This window comes from Falco rusticolus, chromosome 3 (genome assembly GCF_015220075.1).
Source record: "Falco rusticolus isolate bFalRus1 chromosome 3, bFalRus1.pri, whole genome shotgun sequence".
Classification (NCBI taxonomy): Eukaryota; Metazoa; Chordata; class Aves; order Falconiformes; family Falconidae; genus Falco; species Falco rusticolus.
Genome location: NC_051189.1, coordinates 39,648,692 through 39,676,461, shown reverse-complemented (window position 1 = coordinate 39,676,461; position 27,770 = coordinate 39,648,692). Strand labels below are relative to the sequence as shown.

The following is a 27,770-nucleotide window of genomic DNA, read 5'->3' as shown; positions in this document are numbered from 1 at the left end:
GAACCGCCCGCTGGCACGGTCGCTGCCTCGAGATGGCGCTACGGCGGGGGCCCGCGGGGCGCTGCGCACCCTGGGACTTGTAGTCCCCGCGTCCCGCCGCGGGGGGCGGGCGTCTGCCGAGCCCCGGCCGCTGGCAGTTGCCGGGGCGCCCGCACCCGAGCGGCGCGGAGAACCGGCCGGGCCTGTTCCGGCCGGGCGAGGGCCTGGCGCTGCCGCGGGACCCGCCCCCGGCGGCGGGGCGGAGCGGGGCAGGGAGGAGCGGGGGGTCCCGGGAATGTGGGGCGGGCCGGGCCGGGCCGGGGGAGGGCTGGGGAGCCCGGAGGAGGGGCTCGGCTGCCCGGCCCGCCCTATATAGGGGGCCGAGCGAGCAAGATGCTCACTGCCAGTAGCGGGGCCGCGGGGGGTAGGGGAGCGGGAGGCGGCGGCTGGCGGTACGGCGCAGTGTCCGGGCTCCCTCCTTGGTGTGTGTGGCTGAGGCAGGGCGCGGGACCGCGGTGGCGCCTGGTCCGAGTGCGAGCGGCGCGGAGAGGGGGAGCCCGGCCCCGGGCGGTGCGGTGGGACCCTCAGCGACGGGAGCGGAGTCGCGCTCCTCGCCTGCAGCGGGAGGGTCCCGAACAGGGGCGGCCCCAGGTGGGGGAGCCGGGTGGCGGTGAGGAGGAGCCGTCTCGGCCGCGTAGAGTGTCCGCGCCGCCAGCGTCCGTCCGTGCCCTGCGGCTCCGCGGGCGGCCGTGCCGGGACGCGTGGGTCACCCCGCGGCGCTGGGGTCCGGCAGCATGAACATCCTGCTGGAGCTCTTCGTGGTGACTTTCAGAGTGCTGTGGGCTTTCGTGCTGGCCGCGGCCAAGTGGCTGGTGCGGCCCAAGGAGAAGAGCGTGGCGGGGCAGGTGTGCCTGATCACCGGGGCGGGCAGCGGCCTGGGCCGCCTCTTCGCCCTGGAGTTTGCCCGGCGCCGGGCGCTGCTGGTGCTGTGGGACATCAACACGCAGAGCAACGAGGAGACGGCGGGCATGGTGCGCCACATCTACCGGGAGATGGCCGAGGCGGCCGCCGCCGCCCCCAGAGGTAAGCGGCGACCTGCCGGAGCGGGTTCCCCGCGCTGTCCCGCGGCCCGGGCGCTGCCCCCCGCCTCCCACCTGCCCAGCCGCCGGCCTTGCCCCGGCCCGGGGCGGGGAGCAGTTAGCCGGGGCGGCGTGCCCGGCGGCTCCAGCCCGCAGCCGCGCTCACCTGCGGCGGGCAGGGCAGGTGGGAGCGGCTCCGGAGCGGAGCCCGGCGGGCGTGGGGTCGGCAGACGTGCCGCCGGTGCCCCCGCCAGCCGGGGCGGCCTGGGGCCCGGGCCCCGCGGTGCGGAGCAGAGACTGGCCCGGGACCCGGCAGCGGCTCTGAAACCTGCAGCTCTTCTTACAGCGCTTTGGCAGCAGTAGTAAATAGATGAGTCCTTGTGTACTGTGGTGATACCGAAGTAAAGAAAAGTTTTCTGTAACGGGAGTGCGTGTGCTGCTCCCACTCGACTACTTGCCTGAGTGTCAAAGTACAAGTAAGAACTTTATCTTCCCCCTCCCCGTCCCTGTTCTCTTGTCTGTATTCCCTAGGAGATGGAGAAAAAGATGCGCTGCCCCCTTGCAGCTTGCAGGTCTACACATACACCTGTGATGTGGGCAAAAGAGAGAATGTCTACTCGACAGCTGAGAGGGTCCGCAAGGAGGTTGGTGAGGTGTCTGTCCTGGTTAACAACGCTGGTGTGGTCTCTGGGCACCATCTGCTGGAGTGTCCTGATGAGCTTATTGAGAGGACCATGATGGTCAACTGTCACGCACACTTCTGGGTAACTATAAACTGCTTTCTGCTGCCCTTTTTGTTAGTTAACCTTGAAAAATTAGCTGCTGTTGCTTAACTCCTGTCTCCTTGAGTTTTGCACTTCCTTTCATTTGCAAGCTCACCACTTTAGGGGTTTCTTATTTTTAAGTTACTGTTCTAACAGGAATGGTGGGTATTAAAATGATTAACAAATAGTCTGAAATCAACTATATCCTGAGTTCTAAGTCTTGTGCTCTTTTCTGTAGCCTTGGATATGAAATCCTTTGCAAGCATAACCTCTGAATCTGCTTAAAGGTTGTTACTGTTAATGAACGCCTTTTCAGCCTTCCTGCCATAGTTTTCTGCCAGTGTGTTAGCAGCCTTAAGATGCTGTTTTAATGATGGTTACAATAGCAAACTTTCACATTTCTGGGGGAAAAAAAAAATACTGAAAACCCCTGCTGGAAATGTTGTTTGAATTGCCTTGGAGGCAAATTGTTCCTTTTGAGGGCTGGGAGGAAAGGCAAAAAAGATTTCTCAAGAAATCAAGCCAAGAACACTTTTTCAGGAATCTTGTGTATTTGTCCTCATAGCTTTCTCTGGGAGCTGCTGGTAGAAGTAAGAAAATCTTTAATGTGGTTTCTGGGGTGATATTGTCTCCATAACTAGCAGATCCTAATAAAGGAGAACAAACTGTGATATTATTCTCTTTGTCTATCTAAATCTTGTTTCACTGTATGATTTATTTTTAAACCCACGATAGTATGAAGTTACATAAATTTGAGTGTTGAAGGAGGGCATGATGCACACTTGGGTTAGCATTAGCTGTCAGACTGAGCCCATTGTTAGTATTAAAACTTCTTTGGTCCTTCAAATAAGGTTATGAAATACACTTGCATAACAATCAAAGGATTAAGCAATCCGAAATATACTTCAACTTAAGCCCTTTTTGGCTAGTCTTACCTTTTCATAACAAAATTTTGTAAAATGCTTCATCCTCAAAACTTAGGAGGCCCTCCCAAACCTAACTTTTTTAATATGGAAGCGAAATGCTGTTTCATAACCCTAAAGGAGCCCCTTCAAGTCTGCGCTGTGAAACACTTAATGGCAGAGCAGTCTTTTCCCAATGTATAGTAAAGCTTGCAGAGAGAGTGCTTAAACTTAAGTGCACATGGGACGGTGTGTTTAGAAACTCTTTTAAACTCCAAAAGTATTTTTTTCAGGCAATTTGAAAAGTTCCGAGAAAGTTCATACAGCTTCTTACAACTAAGAGCTCTGCATGTTCCCCTTCATAAAAGTTAAACTGACGCTTAAGCAAACAAGAGATGTACACTAGATTTAATGACTGTTATTGATGTGGTTTAAATGCTGAATTGACAAAGTTTCCAAGAACTCTAAATTATGACATCACCATGAATTAAAATATGGGAGGATCCTAAATCCTCCAGCTGTTCTTCCTTCAGGCCCAAGTCATACAATTATTTATAAAATTGTTTCAGAGACCTTTTTAAAGCACCCTCTGTGTGTTCAGAGTCTCTTACAGTAATAGAAAGCTATACTTAGAGTCTAGTATTGCTGTGATTTGGTTTCCATAACAGTTTCATTCATCTTTAAATGTTACATTGTGAAGTGACTTTAAAATAAAAAAAAAAAGACTCCAAGAAGGTATAGTTAGATCTGAACTGTGGAACTTGAGATCTTGGCTTAAGCTTCTAAGGAGCAGTCAACACCCTTTATATTTAACTGAGGATCTGTTCATATGTATGCTTCCTGCAGATCCTGTGTTCTGCTTTGCTTCTCTTATTTTTTGCTGTTGGCAAAGCTTTTTTCCTTGTCTTCCCCTTCATGATCCCAGAAAAGATTGGCTTGACCAACAGTGGGTGGACTTCTGTTAAAAGTAATAGTACTTAATTCATAAGATATCATCTGAATCAGCTGATTTGAAGCCAACTTTTTTGATGCAAGTCAATGCTAACTTAAATAGAACAATGTGTCTAGATGTGTGAAGTCTTATGCAGCTAGTCTTTTCCATGTCAGCTAAACTGGTGGTCCAAAAGCAAAGCTAATACTCTGGAGCATTATGTAGGCTTTTAACTATTCTTGGAGGGTGTTTCGTCCAAAAAGCTGTAAATGGATTTTATAAAGACATGGATCTTCCATGTAATATTGCTTCAGTAGTTAAGTGTCTGTACTTTCTGGGGTTTTGTTGGGGGTTGGTTTTTTAATGTGTTACAGGGGAAATTCATCCTCAGCCCTTGATTGTTAATCAAGCCTCAAGGTGCTTCTATATAAAAACAAAAAATGGGGCTCTAGTACTGTCTCATTGAAACATCTGAAATAAGATTGATTGCCTGCTGTCCATGCAGAATGCAGGTGATCTGAACTTGCTTTGCTAGTGACTATGATCTGAGGGCTGCCTAACTTCTGTAGCAGGCAGTGACGTGGGAGTCTTGTCACTGGTTTTCTGTTGTGACCCCAACTGGGCTGTGTACCATATCACAAACTGGCAGTCAGGAGAGCCTTAGCAGCATGCCACAGCCTAAACAGATGCTTTCCATTTTGCTGACATTCATGATTTGTATAATCCTTCCTGCGAGTGTTCTATATAAACATGTCACCACTGCATCATGTAGCAATTTCCACAGCATAAAATCCACTGCAGTATTAAAAACCTGTTATTTCATGCTGTGATAACTTGAATGCTTCTGATATTGAAAACACAGGGACAAAATCCATTCCTGGTTTGAAACAAGCCAGCTCTGGTTTACTATAATTTGCAGATGCATAAAGCTGTACCAGGAGTGTAACACTATCTTTCCTGCCAGTCTGTTGTGAGAATAATAACTTACTTGGCTGCAATTGTCAATTACTGGAACAGAACTTCTGCAGGCAAGGAAATTTTCTTGTGGTATGTCACGATTCAGATTTGAAAAACATTAAACCACAGTGTAAGATAAAGCTGTTTAATCAGTTTTAAGCAAATATAGGAATAACAGTTTTTCTTTCTTGTGGTTTTACAATAAAGCTTAACTGAAGTATCAAAATACTGTGTTTTAAACTGTAGAAGTGTATTTAATAAAACTACTGTGCGAACTCAGGATAATTTTGGATATTTCAGGATAATTTTGGATTTTTGTACCTATGCTAAGCCTTTTTTCTTTTTTACTGGAAGAATAAAGCTGTTGCTGGTGAAATGGGTATTATTGTACATCAGCATAGTACCTGGGAAATCCTTTTAGATTTGGCCATTGAATGGGACTCATGGAGGGACAGGGACAAGGCAATGATCAGGATCTGTGAGGTTGTGTGACATGAAGGCCCTTCTGTAGGACAGACTTTCAGTATTAAGCTCTGGGAACAGTGATGTTTCCCCGTTGTGTGGATCCTCCACAAAACTTTCAGCTTAAAGCTCTCCTAGAGTTCTCTTCAACTTACCAAAAGGGGGAAGCAAAAGCATTCAGCTCCAGTTCTGCATATTTATTAAAATAAAAAAAAGTCCACATAGTAAGAGACTAGGGCCAAGAGTTTGAAGACTTGTGAACTGATAACTTAACCAAAGTAATTATTTTAATTTGCTTAAACTTGATTTTTGATGTTATGTGGGCATATTTGTCTTTGTAAGAATTGAATAAATCTTTTAGGTGGCCTGACATTGGTACAGGAAGAAATAAATACTGAGTAAAGAGGGAAATATTACTCGGGTAATTAGGGCATTCGTAAACAGGCTAAAACTTAAATGTACCTTGGAAAGAAAGTTAATTCAGAGTTAATAAGTCAAATGCTTATTTATGCAGCTGCTAAAGCCTTGGAAAATAACAGTAGTTTATAGGTATCTATATTTTATCAATACTTATACATTGTTGTTCTGGTCTCTTCAAGCTCCCTGGTATTAAATAAAGCTCACTCATGCCTATAGTTTGTTTAGTTTAAATATGGAAGTATTGCACTTAGTGTGCACACAGAACTTTCTGCAGATGAAAAGACTGCTTAAGTCATGTTGTTTGAAACTACCATGCTGAGTCTTGTGGCTTGTTGGCATAGCAGTTTCATTTTTGTCTTCGTTTTTAGGATTCTAACATCTATGATCAAATATAGACGCTATTTCACTGACAGGGTAGCTAGCTATATTTAGCATTTTGCATGAATGGAATTACCTGCTTTAATTTATTATTTTTTTAAAAAAATTTATAATGTATCTGAAGATGCAGAAGTTTACTTGAAAGTTTAATCTACAACTTTCTTGACTTTTGAAAAATGAGTTGGATCAGATTCAGGAAGAACATGTGCATGTAATTCAAAAAGTGTCATCAAAACTAACTCTTCCCTTGCAAAATGATTCCAACTACATGCAACTAGTAAATTACCCTGGACAGCACATGTGTTTCATATACTGTGGTACCATGCTGGGTAGTGGATATGAAGGAAAAAGCAGTCATACTCTTAGCTATGGAAATAGTCATATTAGTTGTGCTTAAAACTTGTAAGTGCTTTAGTATGGTTCTGCAGTTGGTATGTTCTTGGGTTCATTTCTTAAGAAAATAGAGGGAATCTATCAATTGAGAAAATACTGTCTTCCAGATGCATGCTCTAGAAAACTGCACTTTCACATTTGATAAAGAAATGTACTTAACACAAGTTTTAGGAAACAAATGGGTGGAGATATATATTTCTGGAGCTTGAGTGGGCCTAGGACTACTGGCCCAGAGCTTTCCTCACAGATTTATTCTGTGATCTACCAGGAGCTCGTGTCCAGCACTGTTATCACTAGCATACAGTCTTGTAACCTGTATCTTGCAATCTGTAATCTAGCCTTGTAGTCACATTTTAGTTGCTGTGATAATTTAAAAAAAAAAACAAAAACAAAAAACCAAAATATTGGAAATTTTCCAGTTTTCTGATCCTTCTTTGGGGGGTGGGGAGGGTGGGCCACCAATGCAAACCATTTAAAACAATTTAGTTAGGTATCTGAATTCTAAGCCAGGGGTCCTCAAACTTTTTAACCAGGGGGCCGGCATGAATGAAGTGGCAGGCAGTCATCTGCGGCTGCTTGGTTCACCCCCCCAACCCAAGGGGTTGGGGGGGGGGGCAGGGTTTGAGGACCCCGGTCTAAGCTTTGGCTGTAGAAGTGATGATCTTATATCAGTTTCAGAGTAGACATGGGTGAAGATAAAAATGATTCTTCAGACAATGTACTCACCTGAAGAGTCGGCAAGTTGGGATGGGGTGGTAGGAGGGTCTGTCTTAAGCAAAACGCCCTTTCATTTGCCTTGTGTAGGAATCACATGAGTTCAGGTACCTATAACTGGGATTCCAGAGTGCTGCCCTCTGAACTGTAGCTGTTCTACAGGTTACTCAGTGCTTGTTCCCCGAGGTCTATTGAGGTTCTTCAGTTGTGGTTCTCCATTGTCTACTGTATCATGATGATAAATGAGTAGTTACGTATCAAGGAGTCTGAGCAAAACAACTTACAGTATTCTTGTTTAATTAGCAACACTTCCATCAGGGCAGTGGGAAAATCATATCAAAGATCCTTTGAAAATGTTAGAACACCAGCCTTCCTACACATACTTTCTGTGCTACAGTATCTTATTTGTGTGGTGAAGAATGCTGACTTCTTGATCAAACAGCATCTGAATTCATGCATTTCCCTTCCTTCTCTTTAATGATATAAAGTATTTGGGTTTCATCCCAGTCAGTTAAATATGAAATGACCATTCCCTTAAACTGCTTTGATCACATCGGTGCTTTTGTGACAGCTTCTCGTAGGCATACTTTGCAAATTAATTTGCCACACTATTGGAAAGGTGGATGGATCTTAGACTCTGAAACGATAGAAAATAGAGATTCTCAGATTGTGACCTGTGGATTGTTTGTGCCTGTAGATTGGTGTCCAAGATGGTAGCATAAGGTGTGATCAGCTAGTTACTTCCATGTACTAAACTGTATGAAACTTGAAGAGTTTAGGTGAAAACAGTAATATATTTAACAGAAAAGCAATGTGAAAGTTCCATTAAGGAAAAGGAAAGTTGTCCTGAAGAGACCATGCCAGGACTTCTCAAACTACTTGAAACATATTTGAAGTATCAGTCAGATTTTAGTGGCTTGCAATTCTGTTGCCATCTAAAATAAAGCTGGCATTGCAGTATAGCTCACAGAGGTAAGACTCTGGGATAATCTCACTCTTCAGTCTTCTGTGACTGTTTCTGAGGGTCGGAGACTTCTCAGCAAACTGTATGAACGCTTTCAGGATTGCTAATCTACTCCGAAGAAATGGTCTTGGATGAGCTATTAGTGCAATAATTTAATTCCCCCTTCTTATAGAATGGGGCAGGTCAGCTGAAAAAGCAGACTTCGAAGACTGACTTTCGTCTGATATTATGTTGATACTTGTGAAGGATTTGGGGACACAGGCAAACCTTGAATGGAATGATAGTCTTTGCCAGCACAGGGCCTAACCTTGCTGGAAGTGGAGAGAGCGGCTCTTCTCTGTTTCAGTGAAATAGTCTAAAAGATTGCATGTATGCCTTTCTTGTCCTGTGGAGGTTAAGAGAGCAATGGAGTTTAAAGTTCCATAAAGTTCCAGATTCTTCTTTCTAGAAGTAATCTTATGAAAAGCAGCTAAATTAATGAAATCTCATTATGTTATTAAATTTCTGTAATAACCAAGCAACAATAGCAGACTTCTAGAAGACAGGAATGTTCATGTGCTGAATGGTGGAGAAAAGCAAGCCTAATTATGGTGTGGCTAAGTGTCCTGCTAACCCAGCGTTTGCATCACTGCCTAAGACCTGTCTTGACTGATCTGTGTGGGTAAGCAATCCTTTTCTGTAGCTCTCAGTGTCATCAATTACTCTGACTAGACAAGTTGAGGAAGGATGAATGGAATGTTTTCTAGCACCATCCCTTCCACTTTAGCACTGAACTTTTAAAAACTTTTCTACTTTTATCTGTATCAGCTGCAAACTATTATTCTTTCCCAATGCTTGTCGTGCTTTGATTTCACTTCAGGGTTTTTTTTTGGGGGGAGGAGGGAAGGATTTTGTTATGTATCTCTAGTACTAAACCTTTCCACAGTCCTCTGTATGTAAAAGCCAGAGCATCACTCTCTTGATAAATCTTGCTCCCTTGACCTTTGAGGTTTTCTGGCTATTCACACTGATGGTAAAACTGAGTTACTGATACCTGTCTGTCTTCTGTGAAAAATGGTAGAGGTCTTTCTGCCAAGGCAAAGTGAAGCTGATTTATGTGTGATGCTCTATGCTTTTTTCTGTGGTCTTAGACTTCTTAGTCTGTTTAAAAATTTTTCAAAATGCAAATACAGTGTAGTTGAGTAGGCATAGATTTTGAGACTGGTAACATCTCAGTTTCTGAGGGGTTAGTTTGAAAGAAGATGTCACAAACCGGGGAGAGATTTACATCTGTGCTTACACTTCTGAATGAATAGTCTGTTCTTGTAAATAATTATATTAGTGTAATGATTTATATGCCAGCCCAGTCAAATTAACACTTGACACGAGTGAATTATCACAACTGGAATGGGAGGGCATGGTAGGCCAAGGAATGCCAGAACAACTGTGGAGCCAAGGTGGCTGACTTGGTGTGAGCCTTTTGAAATTCAAGTTTGTTTGGCTGTTGAATTCTACACCTAAATGTGCCCTGGTGCTGGTCACTTCTGCCATCTGTTTGAACTTGTGTGACAGCTTCTTGAGCACTCCCTTTTCAGCCTTGGCTTGGAAAAGTGCTTGAGCATAGGCTGAGAAGTAACTTGACCAAAACTTCTGTTGACTTAGGATGAAACTATAAGGCAGCTTAGTGGTGGCAAGCTGCCATGTGGGACCACCCGTTGAATCTGCATCTTACTTTGCACTAGGGTTGGTATTCCTCGGATCCTCGGGTGAGCCAGTTCAGCTCACTAACTTGTCTGGAGGGCAGGGAGGAAAGCTGTTCATTTGCTTGCCCAAGTTGACTAGTTTTTTCATTTAAAGACTAGAATCACTGCATCAACATTTCAGACTTGGACTAGGCAGTGTGTGTGTGAGGTGTTTGGGGAAAGGGTGAGGAGGGATAGGATAAAACCATGTAGCTGTGTACACAGGATATCTGCGGCTGTCTAATGAAGTGTCATTCTTGGAGACATTTTTCTGGAATAGAATTTACAGGCTCTAAATAGTTAAGTAGTCATAAATGGGTCCAAGGTCTAGTAAATCTGACACTGGCTTAACAGTCTGAATGTAACAACTTGACTAATAAAGAGACTGCAATATTTTAATTACACACTATTAAAAACCCTTAGATAAAGGTAAGTTTTCTGAACACATCAGATAACGTTGTGTTAACAGCTCTAGCTTCTTTGCCTTGCACTATTACTATGATTGCTGTTATGTACCATCAAGAGTAACTATCTCTGTGCCTACTGCACTGTGCAACTTCTCTGGAAATCAGTTGTACTAACGTGGTTTGAATGTGGAAAAACCAGGCCAGAGCCACGTTTCAGCTTGTGGGAAATGAGCATAGATTCTACAGGCAGGCACAGGAAGGAAGTACCTCTCTGTCTTTGAAAACTCACCCCCTAAGAAAGCGAGCAGTTTGCTGGTGTTTGGTTAAAATGCCTGTGCAAGTAGAATTCTTGAAAATTGTATTAGTTGCTGTTTAGCTGTATTAGCTGGAGGGTTTTGTCATTTTAGCCTTTGTTGGCTTATGAAGCAAAAATTTACCTCCTAAGTCTATTTATTTTCTGTACACCCTTTTTTTGGGAGGGTAGGGATAAGTATGAAACAGAAACACCTTGTTTTTTAAAAACCTCTAAGCTCAATGCATCCTGAAAATGTTACTTCTCATTCAAGGAGTTACATAAGAAGTTGGAGCCTTTTAGGGTCTTACTGTTTCCTAACTAAAATTTGAAGCTACCTTTCCATTCAGCTATAATATTTTCTTTATTTTTGTTTCTGCTAAGAAAGATGGTTATGTAAAAAGGAAAGCTTTCCTTCTAATCTTGTTCCTCTTGTGAGGTGCTCAGTTATGGCATAATCGCTTTCTTTTTATAAAGTAATTGATTCAAAAAAATTACTTAGTGACTGAGTTGGGGAGTAAAGTGACTCAGCTGTCATCTGCATGCATGTACTATAGCAATTGCAGTGCTATGGAGGTACTGGCCTTAAGGTATCCATAAAACATTAGACATTCTTTTTCTCTTTAGCCACTTCTTGAAAAGTCTGTTATATAAATCGTAAAACATGAATGATGACTTCATATTTTCCATAAGTAGTTCTGACAGTACTGTTTTCTAGTAATTTTTTGGAAGCATGCAGTCTAAAATACCAGCTTTTGCTAAATATTCCAGAGGATGACTAAGCTTATGGCAAGCTGAAGAAAAATGTGTATTTAAAAGTTGGATTGGGTTCTTGTTCACTGAACAGAATATTCTGAGCTCGTTATCTAATAATTGTTCTAAAATTAATTTGTTTTGTGGCTTTTTCACTGACTCATAGGGACATGTTTTCATTTTTGTCAAGATTATCAAATAGCTAGCAATAAATAACAGCTCTCCAAATGGCTGGACATTTGCTGCAAACTTGTGCTAATGAAGGTGAAGGACTAATGTGTTTGTTACACTAATGTCAACATAGCTCTGAAACACTACAAATCCTTTGACACGGCCATTTGTCAGTATATAAACAAAGTAGAATTTCTAGTCACTTGACTTCAACAGGGATTAAACCAGCTTTTGTGGAAAGGGGTAGCCAAGTGTTAACTTCTTGAATCAGCAAGATACAAGATATTGACCAGCAAACTCTATAAAGTAACTTCAAATTTGGCATTTGAATAAATGCAGGTTAGGTCATCTTCACTGATAGATCTGCCTGTGGAAGAGTACAGTTGGTGGTGCTGCCTACTGGGATTGTAACTTAAGTTCCTGAATTTACAGGAGTGTAACTGAGCTGTCATGGCTATGTTGGAGCTCTGTGTTGGTCTTGGGTACATGGAAAGCTCAAATGCTGACATGGTAGATCTGAGCAGAAGGATTCACTTTCTTTAAACTGCCTGTTACTTTTCAGTGGCTGCTGCCAACTGTGTAATACTTGCTTTAAATTTAATAGCAGTTGTGGTTTCGTAGCTATGATAGTCTGAGTGTAGCATGAGATTAATATTTACAGAGAATAAATATCAACTTGTCTAATAAGATGCCTTTGGGCAGGAGGGAAGAGATCAGCTTTTGAGCATGAATACTTTGAAAGCTTCAGTTCTCATGCTTTATTATGCCTTAAATTTGTGCTGGCTGGAGAAATCTGCGTGTATACATTTGTTCCCAAGATGCACTTCAGTCTAAACTTGTGTCTTGCTTCTTTTGCAGCATAAGGCAGGCTAAACTCATAGCTGAACCTCCAACAGCCCTCTTACCATGTCATCTTACCTCTTAGTAATCCTTATGAGTTTTTAGATTAGTTTGGCATTTGAAATCCACAACAGACATCATTGGCAACTTGTGTGCTGCGCTTATACACTGTTCAAGCAGAGATACTGTCTTTCTCCCTGTTCATTGCTAGCTGTCGAGAATCCAGTATGATTGCTCTGTCCAAGCTTTAAAAACCGTTAAAATTCAGGGCAGGCAGAATTGTCTGTGAGGGCTCAGAATATCCTTAAGCGGACAAGGTAGTGTAGTTATTGGGTGGCATCTAATAGCTGGGGGGACATCATTAGTTTTTGAAAACAGCATGGTATGTGTATGTTCTGAACTCAGCTGAAAAATGTTAATCCCACAAGAAGTTCATCTAGGTGCTCTGCATGGCTTCATTGGACTCTCTCCAGTTGAAAGGACTTGAGACCGAAGGAGAAGTGGAAGTAAAACAGACAGTTTCAGACAGAGCAGGATAATTTACTACAGGCAAGAGCTTCCGTAGGGGAGATACAGGAAAGATAGGGCAGAAGAATCAGCATCCTTTCCCGTTAAGATTCTGTGTTGATAAGGACATAAGGACAAAGACTGCAAGGTCTGTGCTGGCTTAGGAACTTCTTCCTCTGTGCATGAAAGAGGAATGGGCTGTTGAGCAGGGAGCTGGTATACTGAAGTGGAGAATCACAGAATGGCTGAGGTTGGATTGGACCTCTGGAGGTCATCTGGTCCAATGCTCCTGCTCAAGCACAGCTACCTAGAGCCGGTGGCTCAGGACTATGTCCCAACAGCTTTTGAATATCTCTGAGGATGGAGATTTTCACAGCTTCTCTGGTCAAGCTGTGAGAATGTGCTTCATTTTTCATAGCCATATAAGATCAAAGATTTGCAGACTCTGGAGGGAAGAGGTCTAAATATACAATAGGTGATTTAAACAGTGATACATACTGCTGCATATGTATGAAGCAGTTGTACATCAACAAGGTAATGTCTGCAAGTACAGATGAAAGTAGAAAAGTTGGTGTGCGTTTGTGGCAGTATATATGCAAGAATGTCCATTAAAAGCAGCTGGATGCTTCCACAGAAATGACTGGTGGCCTATGGTCATTAGAAGTATCAGACACTTTACAGGACAGGCCTGATGTTTGAGGGTGGAAATAATTTTAAAACTGCATAAATCTAAAATCTTTTTCCTCTTATGAAGAAAGAACATAAAAGGGAGCACAAAGATGGAGACTGCATACCAATAACATAAAGGCTTTAGTTTCCATTTGCTGGTATAGAAGTCACAAGGGTAGTTCAGCTTGAATACCTGAACTTCTTTCATGCCCCAAAAGCATAAAGTAGTGGATTCTCTAAGCAGAAGTGAAATGTTCTTAAGGACAAATCAGGGCCACCTTTGGCTTTGTTATATGAATCTAAACCCCTGCCCTAGGTAAAGCTCAAATCTCAAAATCTGGACCAGGGGTCCTCAAACTGTTTATCCAGGGGGCCGGCGCAAGGATGCAGTGGCAGGCAGTCATCTGCGGCTGCTTGGTTTCCCCCCCCAGCCCCCGGGGAGGGGGGGGGCAGGGGGGTTCTGTAAATACCGGGGGCCGGATTGAGGACCCTGGGGGGCCGTATCTGGCCCACGGGCTGTAGTTTGAGGACCCCTGCTCTAGAGTGATGCACTGGGTGGGGGATGCAGAAAAGCTCTGTGTAAAAGACCTGGAGTTTAATTAGCAGCAGGCCCCTGTAAAGCTTAGGTAATAATACCTTTCCCACCTTGATTCTCAAGAAATTATCTGAAGCAGGAATTGTATTAGTTTAGGTAGCATTCTTGAGTACTTAACCTACACTTCAGATGAGAAGAACAGAGCTGCTTTCTCTTCCAGTCCTAGTTACCCAATTTGGGGTAAGATAACAGGAAACGAAGCATTTAAGAGAAAGGGAAGGGGGGAGACAATGTAGTGACATGATAAAGCAACAGTAAGAAAAGTTTCTGTTGCAATGTCCTTCCCGAAGCACTTTTCGTATCTCACTCTCTGTGGGCACAACCCTTTTTCAACTAAGCCTTGTTAACAAACTATACAAAAGGCAATTTAGCCAGGCAATGTTCAGTTGCCCTAGGCATGGCATAATTAGTTCTAGTAGTGAAGAGTGGAAATCAATGATTAATGTTTGAGAGATAACTAGTGGTATTAGTTTCCTGTGATTATTTTTTTTTTTAAATAGCATTAGTTATCTTATCTTTACTGTCTACCCATTGTAAACAGCTTTGTGGCACTAAGTTCTGATTAAGGAAACTACTTAATTCAGTTTCAGTTTTCTGCTGATATACTCAACATGGGTTGACTCCATGTAAGAGGAACCACTACAATAACTGAACCATTCACAGCAAACAGTTAACTATTGGCTTTGAAAATTGAAGGAATTTTTGAACTGGACCCTAAATAACTACAAATGCTAAACAAGGTAGTAAAGTAAATGTGGACTGTAGCATACTTGTTCTTTAGCAAATGGCATGACAGATGTTTGTTATTATTAATAAACCCACTTACAAACTTCAGTAACCAGTAAGTTCAAACTTCAAAAACTAGTAAGATTTAACCTAGTTTTGCACAACTTTGGTGCTTCTCAGCTGATTAAATATGTCTGTTGAGAAGCAGGGCATTTTATTTTTATGGATCAGTCATGAGGGTGGAAAAAACAGGAATGTTAATTACTGACATGAATTAATAATGAATTAAAAAAACCAAGTGATTCAAGTAATAGTTTGTTTTTACTAAGCTAAGACTTCATGTACTTCAAAGCAGTATTTCATACAGAGCTGAAGAAAGGAAAAAAGATGCTTATTTCTCTGTAAATCAAATACAGTTTTAAATTAACTTTGTTGCTTTTCATTGTGGCTTAATTCTTCATGGTATTATTTATTTTGTTACCTTCACCTCTTAACCTGGGTAGATCTTATCTGTAGTTTCACTCTGCAAATGTAGGCTATCCAAAGTGGGTGGGGGTGGGGGGGTGGCTTTGCTTCCTTGTTACTTGTCATCATTACAGACTTCTGTTTAAGTCTATCTTGTTCTTTCATGAGCTTCTGGTTGCAAGGCAACTGTAACATTATTACTGTGCATGTATGTTAAGCATTAACTGCTGTTGCAGTTCAATATTAAAGGAATCCCCATGGCCCCAAAACAGTGGGTTTTTATGTGAAGGACAAATAAAGCTTTAGTGGGAAATTGAAGATTGTGTTGCCTGCCAGGAGCTAAATAACTAAGGGACTCCTTTTGAGATGAAATATTGGAAGGTCTAGCTTTTTTGTTTTGAGCAGAGGGCCTGTTCAAGCCACACTTGAGGGCAATCCTTGAATAGTTTCCTTTCGTGCTTTGAATCCAACTGACTATGGAAGCTTGGCTTGAGGACATCACGTTTATATCATGATCCTTTTTGCTCCAAAAGGATCTGGGTAGACCCATCAAAAATCCAGAGAAATGTGTGACTTTTAATTCATTACTTTAGGAAGACTGGGTAATTCTGGCCTATTTTTCATTATCATTTCTTGAGAATAGAAACTGAAGATCAAAAATAGTACTAATTTCCACAGCTATTCAAATATTTACTTAGACAGTGGCTAATTATCCAAAAGGGACCCAGCACTTCTTGAAAACAGTCAGCAGAAACATCTGAGATCCTTTAAAGTATGGCTTTGGTCCCTTATGTTAGCAAGGTCAACAGTAGTTGTAGACTTCTGTCTACCTTCTGCATTCAGCCTGTTACTGGCAAAGCCGTGTCCTTTGTGCTGTGTGGTCTCCCTAGTCTTCAAACTTGGCATTTTCATGTAGCCTTAGCACAGTTTCTAATCTTACCTTAAGCTGTTATTTTGGAGATGTTTGTATAATGGAATTTAAGAAGGATGTGGAGATAATGTGGGGAAAGTTATTGAAATGACAGTGCAAATGACAAGCAATTATTCTCAGTTCTCATTGAAACCAAGTAAAAAAGCTAGGAGGAAAATAAATGGTTAAACCCAGGCTTGTAACTGAATGGTTTGATGCATGAGAAGGAATTTTGAATATTATAGCCTTTAACTTGAATAAATTCTCCTTTGAGAGTTCTAGGGTGTATTTTCAAGGCCTCTTCTAAAACTGTTTGGCAATGGCTTTCACTGTAATCCTGTCAGTGAAGTTTTACCCTGTGTTTTAAAATGTATTTAAAGTAGCTGTTTTCTGAATAAGCTGAGCTGTACGGCTCTAGCTGAAAATAACTTCAGTATATTTACTGATAAGCTTGCCGTGGGGTTTTTCTGCCTTTCAGGCACCTCTTTCCCTTTTAACATAAAGTAGTGCATTAGTGCTATACTACCAACTTTGGACAAACCTATTTTAAAGCAAGGCTGCCATAGCCTGTCTGCAGAAGAGTTAAGAAGTGCGCTTCTGTCAGACCTTCGTGCATTCCTTCTCAGTTACTGGATTGGAAAGAGAAACCGGGGCATGTGGAAATCTGTATTTCATTCCGTGGTGGAGTGAGTGCTCACATGCTGTCCTACACAGGAGTAGGAGAACCTGCAGCATGTCCTGATGTGGTCTGTGAATAGTGGGAAGAAAAAAAGGCTGAACATCCATGCTGAGGGAGAGAGAGGGTGTAATGTGTATTTTAGATGAAAACTTGGGGCAACATTTTCTTGTCACCAGCTCTGTTGCTTCGTGATAGTAGTTATAAGATTAGCTAACACACATGGCAGCAGGCTGTTAATTATCTCTGGTACCTTAGTTCCCAGAGTTGGCTGGATGAGTCCTTAACTAATCACACCAGTTTTGCGTCTTGGGTCTGACTGAATAGTGTTTAACATGAAGATGAAACAATACCCAAATGCTGCACTTGTTTGCACTGTTATGCAGCTGTGCTGGCAGTCAGGAGTAGCTGTGGCTTGGGAGGAAATGTCGTATCTGTTATACCAGTACACCACTGCTGTGGGTAACTATAGCAAAAAATAACCATGCTCCATTCTCCTTACCTGAAGGGCCTGTATGGAAAATGAGTTGTTCTTGGGCATAAAGGAATTTCTGCCTTACAGTAAAGCAGCTTGTTTACACCATCAAAATAGTTTAAAAGAGCTGTTGAACATTGACAGAAGGTAGAAGGTATGAAAAAAATTACTGTAGTGAAAAATACATACTTAAAGGACCTTACATGTTGGTATGTGCTTTATTTCCGTCTTTGATATAAAGACAACTCTCTAAACATGAGGTAGCAAGCACTTTTCTACTGTGGTGTGCTTTCTGCATTCAGTATCCATTGTCTTGAGCTGCATACAGCTAACATTGTTTTCTATGGATGCTTGCTTTCTTCTTTAAGAATAATTAATCCAAAATTTAATTAAAAAAATCACTTTCCCAAACACAGTGTTTCTTCATATTCTCATTTGCTGTATTTAGACTAATTTGTCTTGACATTGCAGCTGTGCTGTTCTTTGTGTTGCACAATCTTTTGAGTTTCATTAAGAATGGAACTAAAGAATTTGGGGAAGGGGAGGGAAGAAGTGCTAGACTGTTAGAAGTTAATTTGCCGTAAACCAAAATGTTGAGAACAGATTACAAAAGCTATGAAGTGACATGTAAATGCTTGTTCAGTTTCACACTTGTGAGAAATAAGTCAAAGCTGTGTGCACATGAAATAGATGTTTGATTACAGCTACTGGGAATAGTTTGTTCTTACTGGTATATTCAGAAGCATAGAGGAAAATGCTTAGAAGATTAGGGATTGATCTCTAGACTCCAAAAAGCTTAAAGATTATACTAGCTCAAAAAACTAGCTCTACTCTCTATTCAGAACACTTTTGTGTGTTCTACCTATCCTGTCTAGTTGCTGTAGCTAAACCATACTGCAGGTTAGAAAATGCATATTTGTACTAGGCCTTTGGGGTCTTTCATTTTTTCTAAAGAAAAAAAGAAAGAAAGAAAAAGCTAATTCTGAGTAAAGAAGATGCATAACTTACATTTCTTGATGTTGAACACTGCATAACTTCCCTGATTCCTCACTCTGCATCAGAACACAATTCTTTTCATCCACCATATTCTACTTAACGGTTTCTCCTCAGCGTTGAAAACTGTTAATGTTTGTCATTAATAAAAGACCTAGTTCTGACTTTAAGTACTTAAAAATTTTGGTTAAATGTCTTCCTCTGCAGCTGTGAGAGGTAAAACTGAAACCTAAAGGATCATACCAGAAGGCAGATAGTTTGATTAAATCACTTGATTTGAATTATTTTTGGGGGCCTGGTTCATGACCTCTAATGTCATGGTCAAAACGTATTTCTTGGTATCTTCTAATACTTTTGGGTTTTTAAATGGAGGATTATCATGTCCATGCATCACCTTGGAAGGCTGTGCTACCTGTTCAGACAAACTCCAGATGGGAAGGCCACCCAGGAAGCATCTTGCCCTGAACCAGTCAAGCTCTTAACTAGTTTCTCAGCAGCACAAACAGCACACAGAAGACTTCAGGTCTGGTAGGCAGATGTAGCTGAAGCTGAAAGAAACTAGAAACAAGAAACTAGGTTGATCTGGTTTATGTAACAGGCAGAAAAAACGGGGACCAGAGTATGGAGGAAGCTGCTTTGATGAAGGAAGTGAGCTGTGCCAAAAGCTCAGTAAGAGCACTGATTTATTTGGGGATTGCTTATACCACGAAAGAGAATAACTTCACTTTGGGATTGTTTTTCCCAGCAAGAGAAGGCTGGGAGGAGCAGCGGGCAAGCCTTTACTCTGAGACTGGAAATGTGTCCCCCCATAGGGTGTGTCTGCCTCTGACAGTGCTTGTTTTCAAGTACTGACTCCCAGCTGTTGCAGATGGCTGGAGGATGGCAGCAACCGAGATGACTTTCTCAGATATCCATTTAGCTGAGATGTTGATAGTTGACTGCTGAGTTTTCAACGTGTGATGGTTGTGCTGTCTTTATAGACTGCCTCAGCTTCAGGTTTTAAATGGATTTGCAGGATGATGTCCCATGATGACATACAGGGGCCTGCTCTGAACAGGCTGTTTCAGAACAAGGTCTCGCGCAAAGATTTCCATGAATTGCTAATTGTCTTCAGAGCAGAGGAGCTGTGTTTTTTCCTATGTGGCCATAAACGGCCTTTTAAGAGATGACTTACATGAAGTGACTGTAGTTCTGCTGCTGGAGTTGTTTGGTCTTCACTTGAATTCCTGAAGACGTCACCCAAAAGTGTCCTCAGCAGGGTTTATTCGTCATCTGCCAATTTCCTCTTGGTTGGAAATGAGTTACTTTAGCCACAAGCTCTGAAAATTCAGTCTTTGTAATCTTTACGCTTTGAAGTAGTGTTGCTTAGTTGAGCAGGCTTTCTGAAATTTACTGCTCTGCAGTTGTTCTGGTTATTTCCCATATCTATCTGTCTATCTATCTGCCTGTGAAAATTCTCTTCTTCAGCCATAGATATAGACGCTTATGGACACCTTGTTATAGTTCATCATGTTTAAAAAAAGAGAAAAGGGGAAAAAGCAGTGCCATAGTAAAGATAATAGAAACAAAGCCTGGTGCACTTGGCTGTTGTTTATCTCTTGGAAGAAAACATTGATTCATGCCTTGAAAGTGGTAGGGGAAAAAAAAAAAATCTATTACTACTACTTTCCCTTCTTTCTTTCCCCCAAGACAAACTCCAAGGCGAGTGCCCCTTCATTTCTGTAGTTGCTGTGGTTTGCAGGCAGAGCTTCAGTCTGCATTATCAAGCTTTCTGGCAATGTGAGGTGGCAATCAGTCATTCCAATGTGATGTGGACAGATAACTGAGATGTAAGTGGAAACTGCTGACGGAGCTGACTAATGCTCTGGAGGGAACTAAATTGTTAGCAGGACGGAGTTGGGAGCATGGATCTCTTACAGGGATATCACGGAGCATCAGGGCTAGCATACACACCGTCGGTGTTGGGGTGCATAAGGCAGGCTACAGATTAATAACATACTGTAAAACTTCAGTGCTGCCCAAGTGAAGCCTCTTACCTTTTCAGACTGCGCTGCCCTGTGATGGCTGGGCTTTGTTGCCATGCAACATGGGAAGAGAGGCTGAAACTTTGTGTGCCTGGCACAGATTAGTTTGAACAGCAAACTAAATTCTTGTCTGAGGCTCTATATAAGAGGTTTAGAGATCCCTGCCATGAGGAAAGAAAGAAATGCAAGGCAGCTTGCTCACAGATTATTTTTTATAATTAGCTTCGTTATGCAGTTATGACAAAATCTAGGAGTTGTATGAATCAACAGTAGAAAAGGCAAGGAGTCAGGAGGTCTGTTAATCTTCTATCATCTGCCAGCTGTCCAGTGAAAACACTCTTTTGTGTGATGTTAGGAGGTCTGGATTAGTCATTTAACACCTGCAGGCAAAAATGTTGTACAAGAACATGTGAAAATCATTAGAGCAAAACTGTCCTGACGTCTGTGATTGGAAAATGCAGACAGCATAAGAATGGAATTAGATGGATTCAGCTGTAGTTTGCATGTCGTTTTAAGAATGCAGCTGACACAACTCAAACCAACAATTAGGCAAGTAGCAAATATTTAAGGGGTGTTTGCATGTTCTGAGTTTGGATCCAAATTACACAGGAAGACCAGGTTTCTGGGAGGATTAAGCACTTGTGGTACTGACTAAATTAGAATAGAATAATAGCACTGTCATTAATAGATTTATATTTTAACTAGGGTTGTTTATGATTAAAAAGTGTTGTCTGAAGATCTTTGGCAATTTGAAAGTGATCTCATAGTATACTGACAGCCTAGAAGCTGAAGTAAATCATAACTACACATACCATTTTACTCTTTCATTTTTTTTTTTAAGCATATATGGTGGTCAGCTTAGCACTTATTTCAGAAATGAGTGTTGAGTCAGCTTCAGAAAACAGGCATGACAAGGTAGGTATTCATTCTAGCAGGGGTGATCTTCTAGCAACCCGCTTCAATTTATTGCTTAAAATTTAGTATTTTAAAGGTGTTAACTCTGACTTGGGTTTTTAAAACAGAAATTAACTTTGTTATAACAGAAGCATAAAAATTGAAGGTTAAAATCAAAATTTCATCTTGAGACTTGCTTTTGGTTTATTTTACTTTGTTTTATTTTGAAACTCTTAAAATAAGGAATTGATAATAGAAAATGTGGGGTTTGTATTTTTATTTAAAGCAATGATGATGGATACTAATAAAGTTGGAAAGTAATTTACATTAGCAGATGTTTACTGTATTATATATAAAAAGTAACATCAGCAAAAGCTCTGCCTGAAGTATTTCTTTAATGTAAAATGCCCAAGATAAGTTAATTGGATAAAACTAGCTCATATCTAACTTAAAAACACTGTCAATAATTAAAACTGATAATAGGCACTGGTCTTAACACAGATGTGCTGGATGGTGTAATTAAACACTTTGCATTCCTTTTTTTGTCTTAAAAAAATGTGACTTCCATTTTAGGGTCAAATTATCTCTTTCTGATAACTAGTCTCTTGCAGAAAAATAAACATGTCTGAGCTCAATTGATCCTTTAACCTTAGGATTTCTGGAGATACAGTCCTTGCTGCCTTGCTGTCTGAATTCACAAACAAGGTGTAGATTTTCTGTTGGCATTTTTCACTAACTGAGAAGTTAAAAATCCGTGCAGTGTTCGTACTCTAAATTCTTGATAATAAACTGAGATAGAGGTTTTGAACAATTGTCACTAATGTAGTATGTTTGCGGTGTGGGATTGATTTTTTTTTTTTATTTTGAGGGGTTTTGTTGGCTTACTTTTTTCTTTTTTACTTTATAGACCACTAAAGCGTTCCTTCCCAAGATGCTGGAAATGAATCATGGACACATCGTGACAGTTGCAAGTTCCTTGGGATTGTTCAGTACTGCTGGAGTGGAGGTTTGTTAAAGTACAGCTAACAATAAATTTAGCACTTCTGGCTTAAGATAAGATCTTTTGTATTATCAGCTAGAGAAAATAAAGTCAACTTTTCAAAGATACTTGGAAACTATGGTGCTGAGTACCATATCAAGGCATGGCTCCCTGTGGGTGGGATCCACAGGACTCAGGCAGCCACTGTATTCACCTGCTTTGCAGGTGGACTTGCCACTTAGCGTGAAAGCCTGGGATGGCTAAGGATTTCAGAATGCTAAATATCTTTGAATTACCTGATAAATTTAGGAACCTTAAAGGTGCCCACCTACCGACTCCTGTCAAGATCTTCAGTCTTAAGCTTGAAGCCAGAGGCAATGGTTTTCAAAAGTATTGCTTTCAGTCTGCCGCTTCTGTGAGGAAACAGCTGCCAGCGTTCCTTCTAGAATATATGGCTCACCTGGTTTAATAGGCTCCTAGTTATAACCATTAGGTTGTCTAGTGGCTAGCAGCTGAGAACACCAGTTTGTGAGGCTTGTTTGGTATATAAAACTAGGTTAGGATTAGAGCCTATTATCTTGCTTTTGAGGTCATTAGCACAAACGCAAGTGTTGAACAAAAGGTATTCAGTTAGTGAAAATTAATGTGTGTAACGGAATAATGGTCATATTACCCTGTTAGTACAGGTTTCTTTCTATATAGGTAAGACTCAGTCCAGGACCTTCAACTGCAGCGTTTCATAACAGAAATGAATGGATCTGGTGTAACTTAAGGCTTTTTAGAGTATTTACTGTCTTGAGAAAACTACAAAGAATTTCCTAGACTGTGGGTGTGACCACCAGCAGAGGTGGACACATCCAACAGAAAACTCAAATGCTGCTGCTGCCTATGCAATTATTTTTTAAACGTTGCTGAACTTAGTATTTTTATGAGATATAAAAGCTATATCCTCTGCTGAAAATTAAATAACACACTCAAATCTCCATTATATCTTCTGTTGAAACTATCTTTAAAACTAAAGTATTTAACTGTGTTACACCTATGCCCTGCCAACTCTCCAAGCTTTTTCAAATGTGACCCAAGGTAGTATTAGGTATCTCAGTCTTTTGTTGTAACGTTTAATATTAAGCAAACTGGTAATCAGAGTAACTTGCCATGTGAGCCTGCCTGATTCAAAGACTTGATTCCAAGGTAATATCCTCCTACATTCGGCTTTCCTGCTTTCATGATTCTATGCTAATTGCCTTAAAAGTATGATGATAAATGAGTTCACATCATTCAGTGGGTGTCTTTTGTTGTTGTTTTGAAAATCTGTGCAGAATCACCTCAGATATGCTTTGGCTTTGGACATGATTTGTATCTGTCCTTTTTAAGTTGCCTTTTTTTTTTCTTTGTTCATTGCCAACACAGGATTATTGTGCCAGCAAATTTGGAGCTGTAGGTTTCCACGAGTCTTTGAGCCATGAATTGAAGGCTGCTGAAAAGGATGGAATCAAAACAACTTTAGTCTGCCCTTATCTTGTAGATACAGGAATGTTTAGAGGGTGCAGGATCAGGTGAGTAAAATTTCCGTTCTGCTCTGTGTTTGTACTGTCATAAAAGTACTTGAAGGTAATGAAACTGTTACCATAAAATATTAAAATATGTATTGTATCTGCTTTAATATATGTTAGTGTGAGACTCAAAAAAGAGACTATCTAAATTCATTGTCTTCTTTTGTACTTGGGCAACACAAGTTTGAGCTATGATCTTTGTAACTTAACAGTGAATATAAAAAATTGTCCCTGCTGAGGCATTCCAAAGAAAGTGAGTTAATGAACTCTTCACTGAGATCTGCGGTCCTTTATGTATCTTATTAATCGGTCTTAATCAAATATTTCAGAAAAGAAATTGAGCCTTTCCTTCCACCCTTGAAGCCAGAATACTGTGTGAAGCAGGCTATGAGAGCTATCCTTACAGACCAGCCAATGATCTGCACGCCTCGCCTCATGTATATGGTCACCTTCATGAAAAGGTAAGAGCAGAAGTGCCAGTTAGTTGGCAATACAATCTGCAAAATACTACTAAAATACATAAGCATGTCTACTTTCTGGATGTAAACACCCTCCCACCCATGCAGACCATAGGTGCTGTTTTGTTAGAATTCATGTCTCTCTTGGCTTGCATGAATGTAGGTTGTTTGCTTGGGAAGCTCTGTAAAACTGAGATTCCATTTATTATGCATCCTTCTTTTACAATTCTGGTATCTCCTATTCTCCTGAATTTCCTATTTTCTCTTCAACAGACTTTTATTTCATTGTTTAGGTTCCCACTTAGAAATGGGGCATGAGATAGCTTCCAGCAAAGGAACATCTAGCTGTTTGTCTCTAGAACCAGCACGTAGGAGGCACTCCTGCACATTCTCTAGGACTTGCATAGATATGGTAGATAAACCGAAAATCTGTGTGTTTAGAACCAATTTTCAGAGTCAAAGTTTGGAGAAAGTGCTATTTAAAGGAATTACCTCCTTTGTTCTGTCTAACACACTGCAGTTTTTGGATGGGAACCCTGTTTAATCTGTTACCAAACTGACGATTCAGTGATGCAGAGTAATACAGAAGTTGGCTCAATTCCACTAATGCAACATCACTTGCATTCTAGTTTACAGAGAACAGCTTCACAGCTGTCTGTGTTTTTGTTTTAAATCTGTAGTGTGTAGCAGGAGCCTTTAAAATACAGCATTTTCTTATTTTTGTTCTGCAAGGGATGGTTTGGAACTGAGGACCTTGGTGACTTTTATTCCACTTGCAAGTCAGTGGTTCTCCTCTGCCACAAGTTTTTATGGTGGACAGGCTCACCAAAGACTAGCGGAGCCTTCACCGCTCACCTCTTTCTTGGATACGTGTCTCTTCTGCCAACAAACCAAGGCCATTGTCAGCATCTTTAAGAACTAGCTTCTTCAACCAGAAGCTCAGAGGATGCTTCAGTGCTCTCTGCACAAGCAGTGCCTTGTGCTGCAAGTCACATCAAAGGCCCTCCCAGTTTTCTTGGTTCAACACTTCAGCTTCCAACAGGGAGATCAAAGGTTCGGCATAATCCATGCCCCAGGCAGCAGGACTTAGATCAAAGGCCCTCCAGTCACTACTGCACAAGCAGTACTTCTGGCAGTGAGGACACCTGTACCAGTGACATCTACTTCTCAGTGCTTCAGTGGTCATAACTCCTAATGGCCAGGTTCTGTGCACTGCTTTCCACTGAGTGAGTGCTTGCCACTGTTTCCAGGGTCTGAGGAAATCCCATCGTAGGCCTTCACTAGAGCCCCTGAGTACTACACTTGAAATAAAAGTAACGTTTCGTAAACGTGGGAAGGAGGGGAGGGGTCTGTAGCCAGGTATCCATCACATAGTCATCTCTTGGAATTTTATCTGGAGGGGAAAAAGGAAATTGCTCTCTTTACTCCGGACCTCTCTTTTTGAGGATGGATGATTGAGTTTAGAATATAAATCAAGGTTGCTAGACATCTGGTGATCAAAGAATGGCATTAACTAACACTAATCCCACATTAAAGAATATCTTAAATGTCTGATGACCTCTGCTGATGTGGCTTTGAACAGATGCTTTGCTTTTAGGCCTTCTGTGATGCCCTTGCCCCCCACCTCTTTAAAACAAGCTATCATGCTGCTTATGAGGAAGCAGCAGAAAATCTGGTGTAAGCTGGAGGCATGCAAATAAGTAGCTGCTTCCTCCTTTTTGCTTGCCTGTGTGGTTGGGGCTCTGGAGTTTCCATTCACTCTGTAAGTATCCCTGTGAATTAAAAATGCTTTTAGAGTCTTAGAAGCCTCTCCAGTAGCTAGTATGGTGCTTCTAAGGTGACCAAATACATAGTGTAAGCATAGGTTTTGGTTTATGCTGTCTTCTAACAATTTTATAATCTCTTTTTCACAGTATTCTGCCCTTTGAAGCAGTTGTATGCATGTACCGATTTTTGGGAGCAGACAAGTGTATGTACCCTTTCATCGCTCAAAGGAAACAGGCTACAAACAACAATGAAGCAAAAAATGGAATTTAACGCTGTTTGTGATGGACTAACATTTATAGGTGAATGCGATAATGTTACATGACTGAATTGCGAAGTGCACTTGCATCTAACAGATGCAAATGTCAACATCTTACTGTGGCATTCTCTTGGGTCCTAAACCTGTGTATTGAACTCTAAAAATCAATGGTTTTTTTATATACTGTAAATAAAACTGACTAGAGTACTTGGAAAATGTGATAGGTAAGCGAAGTGAATTTACAATGTAGCTGCCACGATTGTCCTTTAGAATATCACTGTATGTACAGTAAACTAGTCATACTACTTGTAGGGATGCACTGTGTGATATCTCTTCCTCAGCCTGCCAAGGCTTACACGAGCTGTCTCCCAACTAGAAGGTGAAACGTTTCAGAAATTGTTTGTCTTTCCCTATGTTATTTGGGAAGGGGAGCAAGGGTAATCTTGCAATTTAAGCTACTGCTCATGACCTTTTAGCAAATTCAAGGACAGTTTCTGAATGCATCTCTTCACTTGTTCACCCAAGCTCTCTAAAGGACACATGGCCAAATTGTGGTGTAATTCTGTTTTGTAGCAACTGTGTGTGTTCTATTTAAACAAAGATAAAAAGAAATTTGCAAATCTCTGCCAATTCAAAGTCAAGTGAATGTCTCAAATACTCTCAGAGCAAACTTCTACTGGGCATCTGGTTTTCTAGGAATGCAGTCAATGATTTAAACTGACTTTTTTCAAGTCACTTGATTTGAAATATGCTCTGTTCTGTTTCCCTCTATATCAGAGTCCAATCTACTTTTATGACTATATGTTTCTTTTCTTCCTCCTCATTCTCACTTCTGACAGACTTCTCCCACCCCCCAAGGAAGCTGTTGTATTAAATTTCTGCAACTGGACTTGTGCCTAAAAGACAAAGCAACTCAGCTGAGATACAAACTGTTTATGTAAGTGCCGGTCATATGCCAGTTATTAGCAAAGGAAAAATAGAACAATGCCTAATGCAACTAACTCTACATACAGAATATGGAAGGGTGTAAAGATTTTTTTGAGTTGTACTCACATTGTAGAACAGCAGATGACCTTTTTACAGTATTTTTTGTAAAGCGAACAATTTTGTGCCTTGAATTTGGTAATCTGTATTAGTGAAGCATTGTAAAAGTGAACTACTACCTCTGTATCTTAATGTACACCATCCACTTGTAAACTACTATCAGACAAATTGTGATTACTTTTTTAGAATGTCTTGTTAAATAGTGACCAATGCTGTGGTTATTAAAGCGAGCCACCTTTTCCTTAAAACACTGATTGGAATTCTTCCTTTAAAGACTAAACTAATGCAAACTAATTATGCCTGTTCCATAGCTCTCTGGTATCAACACAGTTTCACTAGTTATTGCTCAATTCCTGTATCCACTTTGTCAGCTACATGGTTTACAGTGTAATCTATCTCTCAAGTCTATCAGTAAATATTGTTTCTCTAGTTTCTAAACTCATCGATGAAGTAACTGGTGAAAGAGCTTTTGAAGAATATTCATTTGTTTTCCATGGAGCTTCATTTAGATCTACATGAAAATGACCTGGTGTGGGTGAAGTTTTAGTGAAATAAAAAGCAAATGTAGTTTCAGTACAGCTGTAGTTATCACTGCATTTACATATATATAGCACATATGTATAAAATAATAAAAAAATATCTTTGTGGAGAA

The 27,770-nt window shown here is 41.0% G+C and overlaps 1 protein-coding gene across 2 annotated transcripts; it reads left to right on the top strand.

Moving 5' to 3' along the window:
* Positions 1-408: 408 nt before the first annotated feature.
* Positions 409-27,770, top strand: RDH10 (retinol dehydrogenase 10). 2 transcript variants are annotated; one of them, XM_037378736.1, is made up of 7 exons: positions 409-1,062; positions 1,590-1,822; positions 21,969-22,067; positions 23,451-23,596; positions 23,923-24,054; positions 25,965-26,117; positions 26,914-27,770. In XM_037378736.1, the coding sequence occupies exons 1-6, from the start codon at positions 774-776 to the stop codon at positions 26,086-26,088; spliced, it is 1,023 nt and encodes a 340-aa protein (XP_037234633.1). In that variant the 5' UTR covers positions 409-773; the 3' UTR covers positions 26,089-26,117; positions 26,914-27,770. The 2 variants fall into 2 exon arrangements, with proteins under 2 accessions (XP_037234633.1, XP_037234632.1); XM_037378735.1 differs by having other exon boundaries at positions 410-1,062; positions 25,965-27,770.

Coding starts and splice junctions, on each gene's coding strand:
- RDH10 (XM_037378736.1), top strand. CDS start 774: ATGAACATCCTGCTGGAGCTCTTCGTGGTGACTTTCAGAGTGCTGTGG. Junction 22,068..23,450: donor TCAGTACTGCTGGAGTGGAG/GTTTGTTAAAGT, acceptor TTGCCAACACAG/GATTATTGTGCCAGCAAATT. Junction 23,597..23,922: donor TTTAGAGGGTGCAGGATCAG/GTGAGTAAAATT, acceptor CAAATATTTCAG/AAAAGAAATTGAGCCTTTCC.